Source organism: Phascolarctos cinereus, unplaced genomic scaffold (genome assembly GCF_003287225.1).
Source record: "Phascolarctos cinereus isolate Bilbo 61053 unplaced genomic scaffold, phaCin_HiC Scaffold_726;HRSCAF=1367, whole genome shotgun sequence".
In the NCBI taxonomy this organism is placed as follows: Eukaryota; Metazoa; Chordata; class Mammalia; order Diprotodontia; family Phascolarctidae; genus Phascolarctos; species Phascolarctos cinereus.
Window position 1 is genome coordinate 194,260,638 of NW_027556098.1, and position 23,267 is coordinate 194,283,904.

Below are 23,267 nucleotides of genomic sequence, written 5' to 3' on the forward strand. Positions count from 1 at the left end.
TTTACATTCATTCAGAGCCAACCAGGGCCCAAACAATGACCAAGTAATGCTTGGTTTAGGACCTATTATTGGCTGATTAATGTGAGCCAGAGTGATTTGGGGTTAAGGCTGGTCTTTAAGAAAACAGGAGAATCATAGGTTTGGTCCAAAAAAAAAACAAAAACAAAAAAAAGTCAATGCAAGGTATTATAATTTTTAGTCGCTCTTTAAATCCCCATTAGGATTCTCCGTTCATTCTCATTCATCTTTCTTCTCATGTAGTCAACACTGATTTCCACTTTATCCTTGATCCTATCACCTTAAACCTCCTTCAGCAGTTTGTCTGGACGATTCTGGCCCCTCGATAATCTTCATTCTCTCCCTATCTATTAGTTCCTTTCCTGCTGCCTACAAACATGCTCAAGTCTCCTCGTTTTAAAAAAGCTCTCACTTGATCCTGCCCTGCCCAGTTCTCCTGTATCTTTCATCCCACTCATAGCCCAACTTAAAAATTAAAAAAAAAAGTTACTATTCTTGTTGCCTCTACTTCTTGCACTCCTCACACCTTTTTAAAAAAATTATTTTATTTTTAGTTTTCAACAACCACTTCCATAAGCTTTTGAGTCTTAAATTTTCTTCCCCTCCCTCCTCAAGACAGTGCACAATCTGATATAGGCTCTACATACACATTCCTATTAAACATATTTTCACATTAGTCATGTTGTAAAGAAGAATTAGAACCAATAGAAAGAACCACAAGAAAGAAGAAATAAAGCAAAACAGAGTAAAAAAAGAAGAGCAAACAGTATGTGTGAGAAATAAAAGAGTTAAGGAAAAAAAGGGGGGAGGGAGTGTGAGAAATAAAAGAGTTAACTTTCCACATAAGTAGACAGATAGAAATCAGCAAACCACTTATAAGAAATCACAAACAGGGACCCCGGTTCAATTGGTTTGAAATGCTAGGGTTAACTCCAAGTCAGCAGCCTTTTGCTACTGTGCAAGGTTCTAGGCACATAATGTATATTAAGGGGTGGGGATCACATGTAAAATTGTAATCCAGAAAGATTAGGACCAATCTTGATCCAGAAGGGAGGAGTTAGGCAATTACTAACTATAAAGCTTGCTCTTGCTTCTGTGCCAGCAAGCACTCTTCCCTTCAAAGGTGGTGTGCCCGCTTCTCTCGAGAATCGAAAGGATGCACTTCAACCTCTTTAATAAAAATTCTTTGAGATACCAGTCTTTGGAACTGAGTCTGGGAACTTCTTTATAACAGTATGCTTCCATCTGTGTTCAAACTCCATAGTTCTGGATGTGGATAGCATTTTCCATCATGAGTGTTTTGGAGATCCTTAGATCCTTGCATTGCTGAGAAGAGCTAAGTCTATCAAAGTTAGTTATCTCATAATGTGGCTATTACTGTTTACAACGTTCGCCTGGTTTTGCTCACTTCACTTAGCATCAGTCCATACAAGTCTTACCAGGTTTTTCTGAAGTCCAACCTGCTCATCATGTCTTATAGCCCAATAGTATTCCATTACATTCATATACCACAACTTGTTCAGCCGTTCCTCAATTGATGGGCATCCCCTCAATTTCCAATTCTTTGCCACCACAGAAAGAGCTGTTATAAATATTATTGTACATATGGGTCCTTTTCCCATTTTTATGATCTCTTTGGGATACAGCCCTAGAAGTGTTATTGCTGGGTCAAAGGGTATGCACATTTTTACAGCCCTTTGGGACTCTTCAATCCTTTGAAATCTGCTTCCAACCTTATCATTCAACGTAAATATATCTGTCTCTCTCTGAAGTTACCAATGATTTTTAAATTGTCAAATCTGATTGCCTTTTTACAATTCTCAACTTTCTTGATTTCTCTGCATCATTTGACACTGGTGACCGCCCTCTTTTCCTGGACACTCTCTCCTTTCTGAGTTTTCATGGAACTATTTTCTTGGTATTTCTCCTACCAGACTGACCTCTCCATCTCAGGTTCCTTTGCTGGGATATCATCCATATCACAACCTCTAACTGTCAGCATACCCCAGGGCTCTGTCCTGAGCCCCTTTTTTTCCATTCTCAACATTCTCTTTCTCGGAGACCTCATCAATTCTCATGGGTTTCACTGACATCTCTATGTATATGACTCCAGATAAATAGAGATAACCCAACTCAACCCCCTCAGCTCCAATTCTATATCACCAACTTCCTAAAGGTCATTACAAACTAGTTGACCCAATAGGCATCTCAAAATCAACATGTCCAAAACAGAAATAATTATTTTCCCCAAAAAACTCAGTCCTCTTCTGAACCTTACCTATTTCTGTAAAGAATAGCCACCATCCTTCTACTCCCCCAGGTTTGAAACCTTAGAATCATCCTCAATTCCTCACTCTCATTATCCATAATCAATGAGTTGATTTTATCACTACAACTTATGTCATATTCATCCCCTTCACTCTACTCACATGGCCGCCACCTAGTTTAGACCCTCATCACCTAACACCATTCTTCAGTTCTCTGAACATGGTAAACATTTAATAAATGTGTTCTCATTCATTCATTCAATATCTAGATGGGCAAAATAAATGACACTTGAACCATATGAAAGAGTGGGACAAAGGAAAAAGCAATGTGCTATACTGGACAATTCATTTCCCCTCTGCGTCTCAGTTCTCTCACATGTGAAGTGAGGGGCTGATTTGGATCTCTTAGGTCTCTCCCAGTGCCAGAATAATTCAATTTTATTTCAAATAACTGGGACTCTAATGGGAAGGATAGTCCTTTCATTTACACAGATCATTCTCATTCCATGCCCTAAGAGACTAAGTTCCTATGGGCAACAAAATTCATTACCTGGTAGCCAATGTTCTTGTGATAAGCCTTTCCAAACTTGGTATTTGGTTCTTGGACACAAGTCTTTTAGCCAGGACCATCCAAAAAACCTCCTCAAGCTTAGAAATACTTGGAATCATACCACCTCAACAGAGCCTCCCTCTCTGACCATCTCCCCTCCGGTACCATACTTGGCATCTTCTGGTCTCCAACAGGTGAGCTTTTTGCCTTGTCTTGTGGGGAACCAAATCTCCATGCCACTGTCACTTCTTGCAGGCTCTGCATCCTACCTTCCCCACCTTTTCCAATACTTCCTTTTGTGTTATTTTTCCCTATTAGAACGTAAGCTCCTTGAGGGCAGAGACAATCTCTTTTGCTTTCATTTAGATGCCCAGCATTTGGCACACAGCAAGTGCTTAATAAACCCTATATCTAATTTTATATGTATAGAAACGGAGGCTCAAGGGTATATAGAAAATAAGCAGCAGAACCAAGACTCAAATTCAGGTCTTGTTAACTCTAAGTCAGAACTCTTCCCACTAACTACACCAAAAGGGCTAGAACTGACATCCTTCTGTGGGTACAACCTTTGAGAAACCAGCTTTGCTTCCACTCCACAATGAAACAATGAAATAGAACTTCATTGCAGGTGATTCTGTATTTTGGGTAAAAACAATCGCCTTAACGCTGCTATCTGAAAACAACTTCAATTCAGAATATGAATAACAAAAGACACCACATACTAGAACAGGAAGGAAAGTGAAGGATATTTTCTTCCTCTAATTATAGTAGTGGAAGAAAGTAGCAGATAATTATATTGAATGTGTTTAAATAAGGATGCAAATTCATTCAGTGACATGAGTAAAATGTGATTTTAAATGTGATTTTAAATTTCTCAGATGGACAGACTAAAACTTTTATGGGACTAGAGAGGTTAAGCATATTTTAACCCTCAGCTACCAGTTCTAATATACAACCACCAACTGACTCCCTCTGAGGCAAGGAGTAGGCCAGACCAGTTTCCTTTCACTGAGTGCATGGGCCATCGAAAAAAATAAATAAAAATAAAAACCATTCAACTATCTTGGCTGGCAGTATTAAATGACAATTTCTTTTCTAGATTTCAGCAACACTTTTATTTGAATTTTTATTTTATTAATCAGAAGCATCCATATATATATATCTGAAAAACAGTAAAACACACATGTGCAAGTTATTATTCTGCCTCAGAATGTATATTTGCTTATTTGTTATACTGAGCCATACTGAATAGTTTGTTGCAGCCAAATAAAAGTTCAAAACGACTATGCACGGTGCCCACACAGATTCATAAATTGCTAGAAATAGCCTGGAAGCTTCCAAGAGGTCTGCAGGTCAACAGATTGAGAAGCACTGTTCCAGATCACGCTAATCTCCCAAACAAACCTGGACAATTCTACATTAAAATACAACATTTTTTGCCAATTTTAATAAAATTTACTTTTAAAATTCTGAACCTAACACCAAATAAGATGAATATTTACATAAAATACACAGCAGAACAGAAAAAAAAAGATCGTCCATGCAGCTGTGAATCTGTACTATATTCTTTCTACTCAAGTACACAACAAAATTGTTGTTTTCTTTTTTTAAATTGATTTACTTAGTATTTTATTTTTCCCTAGTTACATGCAAAAACAATTTCCAACATTTGTTTTTAAAACTTTGATTCCAAATTCTCTCCCTTCCTCCCTCCTCACCTTCCTTCTTTGAGAAGGCAAGAATTCAATATAGTAAGTAGTTATTTTCAAAGTTGTTTCACTTGTCTGTTTCCTCCTGACTTTCTGTTTTCTTCTGCACATTTTAAACAAGGCATTAATGATCCTCTTTTCTTACCTTTTAAAAATTTTATTAACCCCATTGCTAAGTCCTCCTCCCCCAAGCTCCCTCCACAAACCAAAAGAAAAATAAAATTGTATCAAATATTCATAGTCTAGAGAAACAAATTCTAACATTGGCCACTTTAAAAAAAAAAGTCTTATTTGGTGCTTTGAGTTCATCACTTCTCTGTCAGGAAGCAACTAACATGTTTCATCACCAATCCTCAGACAACAATTTAAAGACTAAATGAACCAGTGAAGCTGAGAACCCAACTTTTTTTGTCTTCTCCCTAAATGCTGGTCCCTGAAGATTAGCTTACAGTCTACATAATGGGAAGATAACAGACACATAAGTGTACTACCACTGTCAAGAGCCTAACCATTTGGTGTGTGAACAACTTCAGCTTCTGATTCTACCTGAAAACAGTAAAACATACCATGACCAATCAAAACCCACCTTATGTGAAATCCTTGTTTTGTTCTCCACAAAAAGATATAGCTTGGCTTGGCTTGATGGCTAATCTTTATAGAACCAATTTCTTGAAATCTAAAAATTACGAGCAAGAATCTGTCTTGCACAACAAGGGCAGAAATAATATTCATCTTGCCATCATTTGTCAACACACTCACTTCATTCTCTATGTAGCTTCCCTTTTCTTTCTTAACTGTTGATATGTCAGGTGAGATTTATTAAGTTTTTTTTACGTGCTGTAAAAATATTTCCTTTAACTTACATGCCAATATTAGTTTCTGATTCAACAGTAACCATCTCACAACTACACAGTTTGGGCCTATAAACTAGTGCACTAATGCAATAAATACTTCATATTAGCAAGAAGAAACCTGCTCTTCCAAGCAGGTATGTCAATGTCATGCTGGGACAATGGCTCTTTTGGCAATCACATCATCACAGATAGGGTTGTGGCCTGGTGGATTGGGCAATAGATTTTTTCCCCCCTCCCAAGTCTACTGACTTAGAATCACAAAATCCTCAAGCTAGACCAGACCTTAAGAGTGTGTCTAACCTTTCATTTTGTATACTAGGAAACTGAGGCACAGGACACTCAAGTGACTTACTTATAATTACACAGAAAATTAGTGGCAAGGCCAAGACTTGAATGCAGAAGATCAGAGCAGGGAACTGCTGGGAAGGAATACACCTTCTCTGCCATTTATAATCTTAGGGAGTTGTCTCAGTGCACAGAGATTTTACCTGGATTTCCCAGAGTCAGACCATCAGTATAGGATGTATCAGAGTCAGGTCCAGTGACCTACCACCGTACCAAGCCACCTACTGTGCCCTCCAAACATAAGGTATGTAATTACTCAGTCCTCATGCAGTGATCTCAGAATTAGCTGTAATGAGTTTTATTCTAAGAGAAACCACTGACCCAATGAACAATAATTTCAAGCCATGCAGGGCTCCTACAGAATGTCATGGAATAACAGCCCCTGCCAGACCCACCCAGTGTGCAGCAAGCTGTCACAGGCTAGTCTTTTACCAAGCTTTTGCTTACGAAGGCAGACCATGAAACAAAGAACAGATTATGAGACCAAATGTCCAAGTCCCAAACAGCTACAGGCCCTTCAGATAACAACCATAGAAATAGCAACAGAAGAAGTTTTCTTGGTGGATATATAACATGTGGAAGTGACTGCTGATTATATACTGGTCATTTTACATACAGCAATACCCCTACGCACACTGAGAGGGGGCACCATTGGTAAGAAGCATCACCTGTATCCTACAGCATAAATATCCTTGGAAGATGGAATTCAGAGAATCTCAGATTATCTGAGAGGTCATCTAATCCAACTCATATATGGCCAAGAATATCATCTGTAACAGCAAATGCTGGGGAATCCACTATCAAAGTTATTGTTATTCAGTCATTTCAGTTGTGTATGACTCTTTATGACCCCATTTTGGGGTTTTCTTTGCAAAGATACTGGAGTGGTTTGCCATCTCCTTTGCTAGATAATTTTACAGATGAGGAAACTGAGGCAAATGAGGTTAAGTGACTTGCCCAGGGTCACACAGCTAGTAAGTATCTGAGGCTGGATTTGAACTCAGGAAGATGAGTCTTCCTGGCTCCAGGCCTGTCACTCTATCCACTGTGCCACCTAACTGCCCCACTACCAAATAGGAAGATTTAATTTGTAGAAGTTTATTGTTTTGGTTTTGCTGGGTTTTTTTGCATCAAGCCCAAATTTGCCTCTGTCACATCTACACTTTATTTTTTTTTCTGTCTCCTATGACCAAGCACATTAAATCTAATCCTTCAATTGAAAAAAAAATGGATTAGACTTGACAACCATCTATTTGATGTGGTTTGAGGTTAGAAGATCTACAGATATTACAACCTGAGCAAAAGTAAAAGAAGAGATATAAAAGGTTGTTGTGTTGGTTTTTAAAGGATATATTATAGAAGGGAAGAGGAAGATGACTTAGGATCTGTGATCAGGGTGAATGAGATGATAAAAATGGACAAAGGGGAGAAAGACAATTGGTTATTTCTTATTTTTGTTTCCTTTGCCAAGGAGAATGGTCTTTGGACTGGAGACTAAAGAATAAAAATGGATAAATAGAGACTTGAAATCCAAGAGAAGCAGGGAGGTAGAAAGAGAGTATTGCAGGATTGGAGAAGGGCAACTTTCTTCCTGATTTCAAAAAAAAAAAAAGGTTAGCAGATGAAGCCTGAAAACAAAGCCCTTGAACTTGACTTCTACTGAGGACAAAAATTCTAGAATGAATTGTGAAAGGAACGATGACTCTCGAAAAGAAAATGGTGATCACAGAGAACCAGCATGGCTTCATCATCAAGCCACACTAAGCCAGGAGTATTAGAAATTTAATTTACTCTGACTTTAGCAAAGCATTTGACATGTTTTTCTTAAAGGCCAAGATGAGAATTTATAGACACTAGACATGTCAAAAATTTTAAATAGTTGAAGTATTTGTTATTGTGGGTTTGGGTTTCTTTGTTTTGTTTTATTTTGTTTACAATTAGGTGGATTCAAAAGCAGCTGAACAGCCAATCCCAAAGGGTTGCCATTAATAAATGATTTAATGTCCACTTGGAAAGAGGTCTCTAATGGCATGCCCCAGGAATCCATGACTGGCCCTATGATGTTTACCATTTTTATCAATGTTTTAAATAAAGACATAGTATGCTTACTGAATTTGCAGATGACGAAAAATGGTCTTGACCCAGTCAAGATCCAAAACTCAAGCCAAGAGAAAATGTTGGGTCAAATCTTTTAAGATGAAATTGAATAAGAACAATAAAATCTTGCATTTGGGTTGAAAGAAATCAACTTTGCAAGTACAATATGGGAGAGGCATGGTTATATTGTAGTTTACCTGAGACTAATTTGGGGTTCTCATGGAATATAAATTCATTAAGAGCCAATTGTGTGGAGTAGCAGCAAGAAAAAGCTAATATGATCTTGGACTGCCTTAAGAGAGGCCAGATAGCCCTCAGGCCTAGGGAGGTGATAGTCCTGCCATTCTCTGTCCTGGTCAGACCACTTCTGGAACCCTGTATTTGGTTCTAGATGCCTCATTTTTAAGAACATTTATTGACTGACTAGTTAAAAGAGACCAGGGAGGGCAACTGGGATGATGAAGGGTCTCAAGATCATGACATATGCAAGTATGAATTAAAGGAACTGTGGATGTGTGGCTTATAGGTAAAAAGACTTATGGGACACCTGATAATTATCTTCAAGTGTTAAGTGCCACCAGTAGAAGAGAAATTAAATTTGTTCTGCTTGGCCCCAGAGGGCACAACCAAAAGCAGTGGGCAGAGGCTGAAGAGAGGCAAATTTAAGATTGTCATAATAACACATTTTATACCAATTAGAGCTATACCAAAGTGGCCTAATCTGCCTCAGGAGGTGGTGGATTACTCTTCATGAAGCCTTCAGTAAAAGCTGGGTGGTCACTTCTCAGCTATGGTATACAGAGATTCTTATTCCAGTAAGGGTGGGTGGCCATTTAATAATGGCCTCAGAAGTACCTTCCAACTTCCCCTAGATCCTGTGAAGTAAATACATAAAAGGGACAGAGAAAGAGCTGGAAAAAGAAGGGGGGGGGTAGAAGGGTGGGAAATGGACCCGAATTTCTGAATCATTTCTACAAATTTTAACTTACATGGAAACATACACACAAACATATGTAAACACATGAGTTTACAGAGAGAAGAGAGAAAGGGAGAGGGCAAGATGGAGAAAAGAGAGAAGAGATAGAGCAAGAGAGAGGAAGAGAGGAAGAGAAGAAAGGGAAGGGGAAATGGAGGAGGGGAAGAGAGGGAAAGAAAGGAGAGAAGGAAAGAAGAGGGGATGGGAGGAGGAAAAAAGAGGGAAGAGGACAGAGGAGAAGGAAGAGGAGGAAGAGAATGGAAGGGAAGGCACAGGAGAATGATAATGAAAGAGAGACCATTATGAACACAAAAAAATGTCAGATATTTCCTCCATAACTGATATTCAGACTTATAATGGAATGGCAAGGTAGTATCTATACTACATAAAGGGACTTAGGGCAGACAAGGTCAGCAATAGTCTAGGGCAGGGGATCCTAACCTTTTTTTGTGTCACAGACCCCTTCTCCAAATAATGTTTTTAAATAACTGAAGAAAATACTAAATTTCAGTCAGAAGTTATTGAAAATAAGATATGTATATTTTTTTCCCATTCAAGTTCACCTACCCCATAAAATCTATCCATGGACTCCAGGTTAAGAATTCCTGATCTAGCAGATAATATGCAGAGTGTACAGCAAGACAAATTTTTAAAAGTATTTTTGTGTATTCAGTGACTTCGCAGATGTTAAAGCAAGAATTGTATTGACATCCCTCATAAATTCATAACTTGTACCTGAAAACAAGTAAATATTTTGTTCTACTACTCTACCTCTAAACTGAAATAAGCTACTCTTTTGAGACATGAGATTGTGTTAAGAATTTCATTGTGAAGGCAAAGCAGTTTAAAAACTTTGCCTAGAGCCTGTCCTAGCTCTTATTTAATAAGAGCTATGGTCATCTTAGAGAGGATTCTATTGTGGCATAGCTTTTTTTTTTATTAATTTATTTTGATTTATCAATAATTACTTCCATATGCTTTTGAGTTTAAAATTTTTTTCCCCCTTCCTTCCCACAACCCTCCCCAAGACAGCGCACAATCTGATATAGGCCATACATTTACACTCCTATTACACATATTTTCACATTAGTGATGTTGTAAGTAAAAAAATTAAAACCAATAGGAGGAACCAACAGAAAGAGGTAACAAAACTCAACAGAAGAGAAAAAAAATAGCAATTCAAATTCCATAGTTCTTTCTTTGGATGTGGATAGCATTTTCCATCACAAGGCCTCTGGAAATGTCTTAGATCCTTGTATTGCTGGGAAGGGTTAAGTTTATCAATATTAGTCATTGCACAGTATGGCTGTTATTGTGCATAACGTTCTCTTGGTTCTGCTCACTTCACTCAGCATCAGACCATACAAGTCTTTCCAGATTTTTCTGAAGTCAGCCTATTCATCATTTCTTTTTCTTTTTTTTTTTTAGGCAATTGGGGTTAAGTAACTTGCCCAGGGTCACACAGCTAGTAAGTGTCAAGTGTTTGACCTGAGGCTGGATTTGAACTCAGGATCTCCTGACTTCAGGGCTGGTGGTCTATCCACTGCACCACCTAGCTGCCCCATTGTTCATCATTTCTTATAGCACAATAGTAATCCATTACATTCATATACCACAACTTGCTCAGCCATTCCCCAATTGATGGGCATCCTCTCAATTTCCAAGTCTTTGCCACCACATAAAGAGCTGCTATGAATATTTTTGTACATGTGGGTCCTTTTCCCATTTCTCTGATCTCTTTGGTATACAGCCCTAGAAGTGCATAGCTTTATTTTTTTAAAATAAAGATGTTTATATTATTCTTTAAAAAAATTTTAAAAGTAACAACTATGTCCACATCAATATAGTAAAAATTATGCTATTTAAGTCATTTTACAGATTTAGTGCTATTTCAAATAACCAAAGGTATTTTATTGAATTAAAACACTAAAAAAAAATTGAGAATAAAATGTCAAAAATATCAAGGGATATAATTTTTGTTAAAGGAGAAAGAATGAGGGCTTGTCCACTACCAGATTTTAAGCAGCAAATACTAAAACTAGCTGGTACTAGATAAGAAATAGAACAGTTTGCTACTTTTTAGTAGCATACTTTTCTATTTCTTATCTAGTAGCCTCAACAAGCAAGACCTAGAAACAAATGTACATAGCAGTCGACAAAACAAAGAACACAAATTACTAAAAGTAAGAATCTTTACTCAACAGGAGTAAACTGGAAACTGGGAGAACTGGAAAGCAACTTGGCTAAAAATAGTTTGAGAACAGCATCTTACACCATATATCACAATAAATTCCAAAGGCACAATTGATCTAAACATAAAAAGTCATGCCAAAAAAGAAAAGCAGGGAAGGTTATATTTGTCATAACTATAGGTCAGGGGAAAATCATAATCAGATGTAGTATAATTATATAAAATTTAAAAGCCTCTGCACAAATAAAATCAATGTAGCTACAAACAGAAGAAAAGATATGGAATGGGAAGAATCTTTACATTCAATCTCTAATAAAAGTTAAATATCCAAAAATATATAGGTACAAATCTAAAAAATTAAAAGTCATTCTCCAAATAGGCAAGAGGACAAAGGATATAAATAAAGTTTTCAAAACATGAAATAGAAACCACAAGTAATCTTCTGAAAAATGTTCAGAGAAATTAAAAACAACTAATAAGTATTACCTCATATCTGCCCAATAAGCAAAAATATGGCAAGAGATGGGAAAATCAATGCTGGAGGGCCTTATGGAATGGCAAGAATTCAAATTCCCTGCTTCTAGATCTGTGAACTGGTTCAGCCACATCCTAATAAATAATTTTGAACCGTATATGTTACTATACTTTTGAAAAACAGATGCTATTCCTCAGACTCTGGCCCAAGAAGATTTCTGATGGCAAGAAAAGACTGACGCATGCCAAATACACATGAATTATTTTGTGTTAGCAAAAAGCCCAAAACAAAATATGTGCCTGATAATTGAGAGATGGTTGACCAAACTGTGGCATATGAATGTAATGAAAAAAATTACATCATTGTAAGGAATTACAAATATGAAAAACTCACAGAAATATGAGAATACTTGTATAAAGTGATTCAGGATGAAGAAATCAGAGCCAAAAGAACACTATACACAGTTACTAGAACAATATGAATAAAGTCAACATCAAGAGACAATAAAGCTCTGATGAAAAACTAGAGTCAATGATGCAGTATGTCATAAGAGAAAACTATCCACTTAACAGTCTTCAATTCGAAACATTTTTAAGGTATAGGTTCTGGGCAAATAGCTCAACCTCTCAGAGACTCAGTTTCCTCAGCTGTGAAATGAGGAAAATAATGGCTCCTATCTCATAGGGTTGCTGTGAAATTAAATGAGATAATCTGTGAAAAGCATTCTAAACCCCAAGGCCTTATAAGTGTGGACAGAAGTAGTAGTAGTCCTTGTCCTAATGGAAGTACAGTGCCATTGTACTGAAGTGAAAGGATATATTCTTTCTGCTAACAATCGATGAATTACTTTCAGAGAATGAACTTGTGTGTTTATTTGGGTATCTCCAAAGGATCTTTTGTGATAATTTTTTAAAAACCAGTTATGTTGGTGAGTTTAAATAGCTATTAAGTCAATCAAGAGTTGCTTAACTGAACAGCTACTATATGCCCAGCACCCTGGGGGACCCATAAGTATAGGCAGGAATCGCTGCTCTCAAGAAGCTTAGAATCAAGTGGGGGAAAAAACTAAGATCCATAAAACAATGAGAGAATGTTGTGGTCCTGATTGTAAATGCAAGAGGAGTTCAGAGAAGGGAGAGATTAGCATTGGATGGAATAAACTGGAAGAGAACTCATAGAGGAAGTGAGGTTTGAGATGGGTCTTAAAGAATATTCATTCATTTTTTAAATTAAAAACTACATCATGACTTTTATTAGCTACAAAAGAATATCTACTGATCAGGGTTGGCCTGTATTACTTGTTATGCATACTGATATTGCATTATGATGACGATACTGACAAAATTACTCTTAAGAGTAGATCGTAAGGGCAAGTCCCCTTTCAGTTATTAATTGGAGAGTTCCATTTAGAGCATGTGCCCATTTATGTATTAAAATGCAGGCTGCCTGCCAACAAAGGGTTGAGACAGACCTTTAGCAGCAACAGCAGCATTCAGGCACTTTGCAATATGGATTGTAACAGACATGGATCATGGTTAGAATTTCAATTGTCAGGGATGGTGGGTTGAACAGCAATCCTCCTAAGAGCTCTCTATGCCCTCCAATATGGCATAGCAAGAAAAACATGATTCTTCTTGGCCTGAATAAGCACGCTAAATATAATGGATCTAATGCTTTATAAATGTCAGTTGGAGCCCTCCTACTGTTAACATTAAAAAACCATATTTCATCAAAATCTTAACCCTGCTCCCACTGATCCTGAAACCTGTATCAGTAATGGCGCCAGTGTCCTACAGAGAAACCTCCTCAGTGGATTTCCGGTAATAAGAACTGGGGGCTGAGCTTGTTTTCACTCCTCACTGCCCAAAGCACTAATTTAAGGAGCTTGCAATCACCCCCTTGGTTGCAGTAACTTCCACACTGGAAGAGGGCCTCTCTGACTCAAGCCTCTCTCATCACAAATCCATTTTAAGTAGCAAGAATCAGTTTCCTTCGATGCTCTTTTGATTGGGTCATTCCTTCGAGCAGGATTCTGTAGCAAGTCATCGTTGCTTTTAACGTAGGTGGCCAAAAGAGATTTGAGTAATCAAATCAAATCAAACTTTAAATTCCTGACCCTAGCTAAAGTTCACTCCTTTAATATTGTTTACTCCATGTTTCCAGTACATAGTTGAGTACACCCTAGGCACTTAAATGTTAACTGTCTTCTAGAATATAGTATGAAGGTGATATGAGTCATTGGATGTGGGAAGACAATGAGAGGAGGCTTAGTCCCTCAAAACCAACATTATTATGTAATTTTTATCATGCAAAAATAAATGTATAATATAAGGATAATAAAAAATATTTGAAAAATGAAACTTTGCCAGTAAGATATTAGGAATTATGAAAGACTATTTTCAGAGTCCCCATAGATTCCCCTTAATTTATCCCCTATGTAGCTTCCCATTAAGAGTAGAGTCCAAGGCAGCAGGAAAATCAATTTTCCTTGCTTCCTCACCTACCAATTATTACTCAAACCACTTGAGAAGAATCACCGTCCTGAAAAAGTGACATGGTAGAACGAGGGGTGGATTTAGACATAGAAGAGTAGGCTCAGATATTAGGTCTGCTACCTATAAGATTTCATGGTAAGTCACTTAAAAACTCTGGGTCTCTCTTTCTTATCTGAAAAATAAGAGGATTGGACTAGATAATCTCAAAAGTTACATCTACCTCTAAATATAAAATCTTACAAAAAATTGATGAGGTACCAGAAATAGAGGATAATCATGAATGCTACCATTATTGTCACCTTGCAACATCAAAAGTAAACAAATGGCAATGGGGGACACAAGCAGCTATAATAACATTCAAAGACCTTCATAACCTAGCCCTCTTCTACTTCTCCAGTCTTTTTATACCTCACATACTCTTTGCTCCATTGTCAATGGCCACCTCGCTGTTCCACAAACAAAACACTCCAATCTCTTAGCTCTGGGCATTTTCTCTGGCTGTCTCCCATGCCTGGAATACTCTCCCTCTTCATCTCTACCTCCTGGCTTCCTTTAAGTCCAAACTAAAATCCTATCTTCTACAGTAAGCCTTTAAAATTTTTCTTAAAACTATATTATTTATTTATTTACCTTAAGTTTTCAACATTCACTTCCATAAGATTTTGATTCTAAATTTTTCCCCTCTCTCTTCCTTCCCCTGTCCCCAAGACAGCATGCAATCTGATATAGGCTCTACATATACATTCATATTAAACATATTTTCACATTAGTCATGTTGTGAAGAATTAAAATCAATAGGAGAAATCACGAGAAAGATGAGACAACCATAAAAAAAAAGAGAGAGCAAATAGTACGCTTCAATCTGCACTCAGTCTCCATAGTTCTTTTTCTGGATGTGGATAGCATTTTCCATCATGAGTCTTTTGGAATTGTCTTAGATCCTTGCATTGCTGAGAAGACCTAAGACTAGCTTAAGTCTATCAAACTTAATCATCACACAATGTGGCTGTTACTGTGTATAACATTCTCCTGGTTCTGCTCACTTCACTTAGCATCAGCTCATGTAAGCCTTTCCAGGTTTTTCTGAAGTCTGCCTACTCATCATTTCTTTTTTTATTTTATTTTTATTTTTTTATTTTTAGGCAACTGGGGTTAAGTGATTTGCCCAGGGTCACACAGCTAGTGTCAAGTGTTTGGTCTGAGGCTAGATTTGAACTCAGGTCCTCCTGACTTTAGGGCCGGTGTTCTATCCACTGCGCCACCTAGCTGACCCCATGTTCATAATTTCTTATGGAACAATAGTATTCCATTACATTCATATACCACAACTTGTTCAGCGATTCCCCAATAGATGGGCACCCCCCTCAATTTCCGACTCCTGGCCACCACAAAAAGAGCTGCTATAAATATTTTTTATACATGTGGGTCCTTTTCCCATTTTTATGATCTCTTTGGTACAGATGTAGAAGTGGTATTGTTGGGTCTGCACAGTTTTATAGCCCTTTGGGTATAGTTTCAAATTGCTCTCCAAAATGGTTCGATCAGTTCACAACTCCACCAACAATGCATTAATGTTCCAATTTTCCCACATCTCCTCCAACATTTATCATTTTCCTGTTTTGTCATGTTGGCCAATCTGATAGGTGTGATGTGGTACCTTAGAGTCGTTTTGATTTGCATTTTCTCTAATCAATAGTGATGTAGAGCATTTTTTTCATATGTCTATAGATAGCTTTCATTTCTTCATGTGAAAACTGCCTGTTCATATCTACAGGAGCCTTTTAGAACCTTCCTTAATTCTAAGGCCTTCCTTCTTTTAATTATTTCCTATCTATTCTGTACATAGCTTATTGGTACATATCTATTTTTTTGTCTCACCCATTAGACCATGAGCTCCTTGAGGGCAGAGACTATCTTTTGCCTTTTTTTGAATCACTGGCACTTAGCACAATATCTGGCACATAGTAGGTGCTTAATAAATGCTTATTGACTGACACTTATAACAGATCTTTAGTTTTCACCATTCCTAGATGCCAACTCCTGGGACATTAGTTCATCAGATCATAGGGTCATATATCTGCAGGTGGAAGGGCCCCAGAAGTGATTTAGTACAACTCCTTCCTTTTACAGATTAAGAAACTGAGGTTCTTACTACCCATAGGCAGTAAGTGGAAGAGCTGAGATTCAAACCCAGGTTCTATGACTCCAAAACCAGTATGCTCTCACTGTAATTACTGCAGGGTTTCTGTAGGGGTGAGGGGTGATGATGAAATGAAGTATATGAGTACTACTACTAATCATTTTTTAGAGCTTCAAATATGCATGGATATATGGGAATGAAGACCAGGGGAAAATAATGTTTGTATCGCCCACCAGTGATCATAGGGGAATTCTCATGACCTGGTCCTTCATTCCTGATACTTCACAACTTCTTAGTTAGATAACTTTTGTCATATTGTAAGCCAAGATGCATGGGCACCCATCACCCCATGAATGGGGTGGATAGCTCTTTAAAGCTGAAATACCTCTAGGATTTGTTCATATTTTATTGCCTTTTCTGAATCCTAATTAAAACTATTTTTAAAAATATGACTTGTGATTTCATCAGCCTAGAAAATTCATAGAAAAGGAAAGTTCCTCTACCAATACAAAGTTAAACCTGCTCAGCAACTTTCAGTCTTAGAAAAATTAGCTGGAGAATTGAGGGGTTAAGTGATTTGGCCAGGGTCACACAGCCTTTATGTACCAGAGGCAGGGCTGAAACCCATACCTTCCTGGCTCTGGGGCAAATTCTTAATCTACTACATGACATCTGCCTCTCTATAATGCAGAAATTTATCATGGATCAACAATAATAAAAAATAACAATAATAGGTCTGCAAGGGCAGGAAGGAACAGTTCAGACAAACTCAGCTAACCTCTTTATAAAAGGTCTACTGTAGTCCCACAACTCATGCTGTGGATAGATGACCTACAACTTTCCATGGTGTCATCAGCAGATCGAATGAAGTCTGAGGGTCTGGGTTTGGTTCAGCCAAGTGGGTCCACCCTTGGTCTTTCAGGGAATGGAACCATCTTGTCCAGTCTGAGACACAAGTGCCTTTGTTGAGAGCTGTCACACGGAGCTTCTGTTTGAGTCAGCAGGCACCAAGAACTGACTCTACATATTCACAGAACCTCTTTTTAACTGCTGTGAGTCATTAAGTGGGGTTCTACTGGCACTAGAAGAACAAGGCAATAACCTCCCCCCCCAAAAACCAACACTTATTTATGAACTGGAATCTAGAAAAAAAATGTAACCTCCTATAGGAAATGGAATTCTGTTTTAAAGGTTTTTTTCCCCCCTGATTTATTACTGAACAAAAACTTTTCTTTGGGTATCCCACTGGGAATACTACTATTATAAAACATTCTCTACAAGTAGATTGAGATACCTAGTAAAAATCCAAGTGAGAAATTAACCAAGAGATTATATGAATATTTCTTTTCCCCTCCTTCCCCGTCTACATTAGTTAAGCAAAATTAGAAGAGGCTATTAATCTTTTCTGACTAATGTAATCAAGTTATCCCTTCTCACATGGTTCATGTTAATTTTTTTAAGGGTAGAAAGTCCTGGAGAGGAAAAAAGAGTATGGTCTCTGCCCTCTAGAAGTCCTTTCAGGCACCATATAGGTTCTAATATACTATGGCAAATCAATCAATAAATATACAAATGGCAAGCCAATGAACAATATTGGGCCCGACTCCCCCATAGTACAGTGGAAAAAGTACTGGCTTTTGTGTCAGAAGACCACAGAATAAATCAGTCAATAATGAGTTGATAAAATTTATTAAGCACCTACTATATGCCAGGCACTGTGCTAAGTGTTGGAGATACAAAGAAAGGGAAAAGGCTCACAGTCTAATGAGTAAGAAAACATGCAAACAACTACGTAAAAACAAGCTATGTACAACATAAATCAGAGACAGTCAACAGAGGGATGGCACTAGAATTCAGGAGGATGGGGAAAAGCTTCCTGCAATAGGAGGGATCTTGTTGTTTGTCCTTTGTTTCTGAAGAGGACCAATGACATCATGGGGTTACATCTTGACTTGCATAAACTGTATTCAAGTGAGGCAGGGTTGTGCAAAGTCATCAGCCTTGCTCTTTCAGAGTCATTGAAATCCAGTAGTAAGATAAAAGTCAAGATGACTGGTGATGGTCCAGGAGGTAGCAGATGACCTTGGCATCTTTGATGTCTGAACAAGCTCTAAGAGATCCACAGTGGCTGTTTCGGCTGCCTTCACGGCCACTGGAACAAATTGTTCTCATCTGTCTATTCCTCTTTGGGAAATCTTCACATGCTCAGAAGAGACATCACCCTAACTCACTGACAGTTTGAGGCATGTCACTTGGTTTAGCCTAACTTGGTTGGGTTCACCTCAACTGGTTTAGCCCATCTGCTGAAGCATTTTATCAGGGTGTGGCCACCCCCCATGCTACAGCTTCTTGGGTCCACAGGTGAGAGTTGGGTGACAGGTGGACAGCAAAAGTAGATAAGCAGCCCTGAAAAGGGCTCCGCAAGCCTTCAGACCAGCAGGGCTAGTCCTCTCTGAACACCATAAATTTTAGGTGGGAATTAAAGAAATCCAAAGAAGCTAACTGGCAGAGATGAGGAGGGAGAGAATTTCTGGCATGGAGGGCAGCCAGAGAAAATTCCCGGAGTTAGAAGATGGAATATCTTGTTCTAGGAACACCAGTCACTGGGTCACAGAGTACAATGCAAGGTATAAGGTGTAAGAAGACTGGACAGAGGAAGGGATAGGTTACCAAGGGCACTGAATGCCAAACAGAGGATTTTATATTTGATCCTGGAGGTGATAGAAAACCATCGGAGTCTATTGAGGGGTGGTGGTGGTAATATGGTTATATTTGTGCTTTAGGAAAATCACTGAGATAGCTGAAAAGGGGATGCACTGGAGGAGGGAGAGACTCGTGGCAGGCAGAACAAGGAGCAGGTTATTTCAATAACCCAAGAGTGAGGTGACAAGGTTCTGCACTAGGGTGGTAGAAATGTCAGAGGAGGGAAGAAGGCATATATGAGACATTTAGGACCTTTGTAACATTGGCAAGTCACTTAACCTCAATGGGCATCAGTTTCTTCATTTTCAAAATGAGACGGTTGTATTTGATGACCTCTGAGATCCCTTCCATCTCAAGAGCTATGATATTATGATGTTTACACATGTGAAAAGCTCCCTGAAATTTTTTTGTAGAGCATTATGGAGGAGAAAGATAGAAGAGTCCTGTGGAAACATGCCATCATGCCAATGAATTTTTTCAATAGCACATTAATGAGTGCTTTGTTCAGCCTTAAATGATATGTAAACCAACCTTCCTTCCTTCCTTCCTTCCTTCCTTCCTTCCTTCCTTCCTTCCTATTTTCAGGAGTTATAAGTCAGTTTCTCCTAGATTCCAGTTGGAAGCTATTCATGTCAAATTTCTTGAGTGAAAACAGTGTACCAAATCAGAGAAGACAATGTAGGCTTGAACTTCTTTTAAGGTAAGGGAAATAAAAGGTTTAAATGTAAACATGATTCATTTTCTGTTTAAAACTTTAGTTATAAATCACCAGGTGGAACTCAATAATACTTGTATTCATAAAGTGAATAATTATGGGGGGGGGAACTTTTTCCCTCCAAGTACATTTAACCCTTTAAAATAATGCAAGTTCAATCCACTCTATTTGAACAGTAGAACTACTATTTGGCTGCTTCAGAAGACGGAACACACACAACAGCTACACCTATAGACTTTGTCTATTGCCCAGAGCTCCCCAGCCTTTGTTTAATCACAAGGGTGTGAATCACATTTAGCTTTGTTTAGATCAACAAACAGAACAGTATTCAGGGCAACTGCTGAACTAGCCCCCCTGACGTCAGCCTTTTCCATGGCAACCACTGTAATATCATATAAAACAGTGGGTTCTTCCTGCCTTTGTCTAGTCAGATACACAGAGCTACTGAACTTTTTAATGATCAAGGCTCAGGGAAGCAGATAAATAATTCAGGGGCTTAGCTTTTCACAGAAGATTCCTAATTTTAAATGTCTCTTACCTTGAAGGACTTCCATTGGGAGAACAGTCCAAGCATTTTCCAAATATGAGATATAAATATAACGAGCTGTATTGCAGGCCAGGCCAATATACAGAACCCTAAAATAAAAAAAAATTAAAAAAGGAATAAGAAGAAGCAATATAAACTAAGATCAGGGCATGAGACACAACATGTACAAGAATCATCTATTTTCTTCACTCTAAAAACTCACCACTGACAAACTTACACCCATTCTAAACCTAGGAGCTAGAAACTCCTGGATTTAATCGTGAAATCCCAAGAGGAAGAACATTGCTTCTAACATATCTGCCCTCAGCCTTTTCAACATGCTTGTTAATATAAAGGGGAACATCTTCTTTCCTGAAACTTAATTAGCAGCTAGGATGATGCTTTTTTTAAGGCAGTCTGGGCATTCTGCCATCAGTAATGACATTACTGGCTTTCATCCAGTTGGTTGTAGGGTAAATATGCACAGAACTGTAGCCAATTCACTAGACAGTGGGAAGGGCATTATTAAAATGAGAGAGAGAGAGAGAGAGAGAGAGAAGAGAGAGAGAGAGAGAGAGTATGTATGTATTTATACATACATACATACATACATATATATATATATGTAAATGTACTTGCAAGCAATACCTAAAACAGTCATACCACAATACAATAGAAAGAATGTTTGATTTGGAGTGAAAGGATTTGGGTTCAAATCCCAGCTCTGACAAGGTAAGCAGTCAGTCACTTAGCTGGTCTAGCCCTCTGTTTCCTCACCAGTAAAATCAGGAAGTTAAAGCAGATGACTTCTAAGGTCTCTCTTCCAGCCCTAAACCTATGAACCTAATAAAACCACTTGCCAAAAAAACATCTCAGTGAATTTTGGTTGTCTAGTGAGCAAAAATTGCTCTCATTTCTAAAATCAATAAATGTTCAGGAAGTCTCACAAAAAAAGCCTTATCCGAATTACCATAGACTTACAAAATTGCTTAAGAAAATATACTTGAATTTTTCTCCAACCCTTCACTCCTCCTAAAGTGTTATCCACATGCATAGAGTTACTACTGATCCAGTATTCAACCAGACCAGACTGGTTTGGAAACAGGTAATAGCTGGAAGGTGAGATTTAATTTCAAGAGAAAAACTCAGGAGGTTAAAACTTAATCCTAGTGAGCAAGTTTCTCCTCTTAGAAAAATCAGCAGAAATTAGAGACGAGCTAAGTCTTAGTATTTTCATGTTTCTGAGCCTGGAGAAAGAGAAGCTAGTAGGCCTACGAGGAAAGTTGTGGCTTATACAAGTGATTATTGTTTTTTGTTCAACTGGGAATTGAATGGGAAAATTATACCTCTAAACACAGTCTTCCCTTCTCAGCACAAGGCCAAGGCAAGAAATCAAACTGAGGCTCTTGGCTAGCAAATATTTAAGTAAATGCAAGAGCAGAGAGAAAAAGAGAGAATGAGGTACATAAGAAGCTGTTTCAGAGAATGCAGGCAGCATTTGTGAGGGATCACAAGACCTATACAATGTGGATAACCCAAAACAAACATCATATCTGGTTCTTTATACTTTTGTGGTTTGAGCAGAAAATACCTCAGCCCTGCTTAACAAAATGTTTAACGAGCCAACACAGACTAGCACATCAGAACACCTGACCTGTAAACTTTCCCTTGCCAGGAAAACAAAAACCTAAAAGCCATTAAAACACTCAGTATACACATATTTCATTGGCTCTGACCTCTAATCAGTCCAGTTCAAAACTAGCTGCTTTCTGGCAATAGAGTTTTCTCTTACGCTATTAGCAAAACTGGTTTTGCAACCTATTCCTTCCCCCTCTTCCACCTCCCCCTTTTGCACAATACCCATCCTAAGTCTTTTTTTATGAGCCCACCTCAGACTCACGGTTGCTATGACTATGGTATTTCAATCTAGGCTACAGTCCAAAGTCCATGACCTAAGGTAACCTGCTTCAGTTTATGACACAGCAATCTATACCTTCGGTCCACAACCCATAGGCACTGACATCTTGGACTATCTTATCTCCAAACATTTATGATCAATACACCAGATGGCTTGGGGCCCAGCATATCCTTCTCTTCTTTGTCCTCTTTTCCCATTTCTTCTCTTCTGATTGACGATATTGTAGAAGTGATCTTCAAGCACAGACCTATTGTCCACAGAAGAAAGAAGTATCCAGGTACTCTTTATTTTCTGACCAGGATTATAATAGGATCCTGAGAGAAACCTGAATTATATACTTGATGGGGGGTGTGGTAGGGTATGGCCTTTGCTCCTTGCTAAGAATTTTGCCTCTGAGGTAGATAGTGGCTTGTTTGAGTCATTAGAGCCGAAACAAAGTAACTGCATTGATGCATGACAAGGCACAAAAATAAGCACAATGATCTACTGTGCAATAACTGAGAAATGCTTCAGCAACCACGGGGCCATCTTTTTAAAAAAATGGGTTTTATGAGTTGTTATGGCCAAAAAACATATCTATCACTCAGTTGTCAACTTTTTAGTGATGAACTTCACCCTAAACTAATGAAGCATCACAGTTAAGACTTCCCAGTTTGAGAGCTTACACACCATTGGCAAAAACTTTGAAGCATCAGGGTCATCACCTCCATATCATGAGGGACTACAACAGGATTCTAGTGAGCAACTGCCCTACTAATAGCTCTCATTTACAAGTCGCTATTTACCCTTCATAAGGCACCTTCTCTACAACAGTCAGTGGAGTCCATAGCATTAAGCATCATCACCTCATTTTATAAATGAAAAAACCAAAGCTCAGAGCGATGAACTGACAGGCCCATGATCACAGGGCCAGTAAGCAGGAGCAGAGGCTCAAACCCAACTCTTCCAACCTCCAAAGCTAGTGCTCATTCCATCATACCACAATTACTCCCATTTTTGTTACCAATTTTTAAAAGAAATCTAATCTAGTTTATGTTTGGTTTGTCCACATTTTTGGAATTAGTAATTAATGTTAACTATATATTAAGAGAGAATGTTTAGCTATTTAAATGCAATGAACCATTGAAAAGTGTTCAGTGGGTTTTTTTTTGGGGGGGGTTGCTATTAACACCAAAGAGAGTGTCACATATTCTCACCAAAGGGGGAAAAACAGTTGTCTAAAAATGAAGCTTTAAGAACTATGCCAAGGGTCTTTAAAGATTTTTTTTTTTGCTCATAAGTGCTTTTC

The 23,267-nt window shown here is 38.1% G+C and overlaps 1 protein-coding gene across 2 annotated transcripts in view; it reads right to left on the reverse strand.

Annotated features, from left to right (window-relative positions):
* MFSD6 (major facilitator superfamily domain containing 6) overlaps window positions 1-23,267 on the reverse strand; it is a 93,824-nt gene that overhangs the window by 16,151 nt on the left and 54,406 nt on the right. For both annotated transcript variants that reach the window (XM_020993594.2, XM_020993595.2), the window contains exon 3: window positions 20,074-20,171. In XM_020993594.2, coding sequence (XP_020849253.1) covers window positions 20,074-20,171 — 98 coding nt within the window. The remainder of the gene's footprint in view (window positions 1-20,073; window positions 20,172-23,267) is intronic.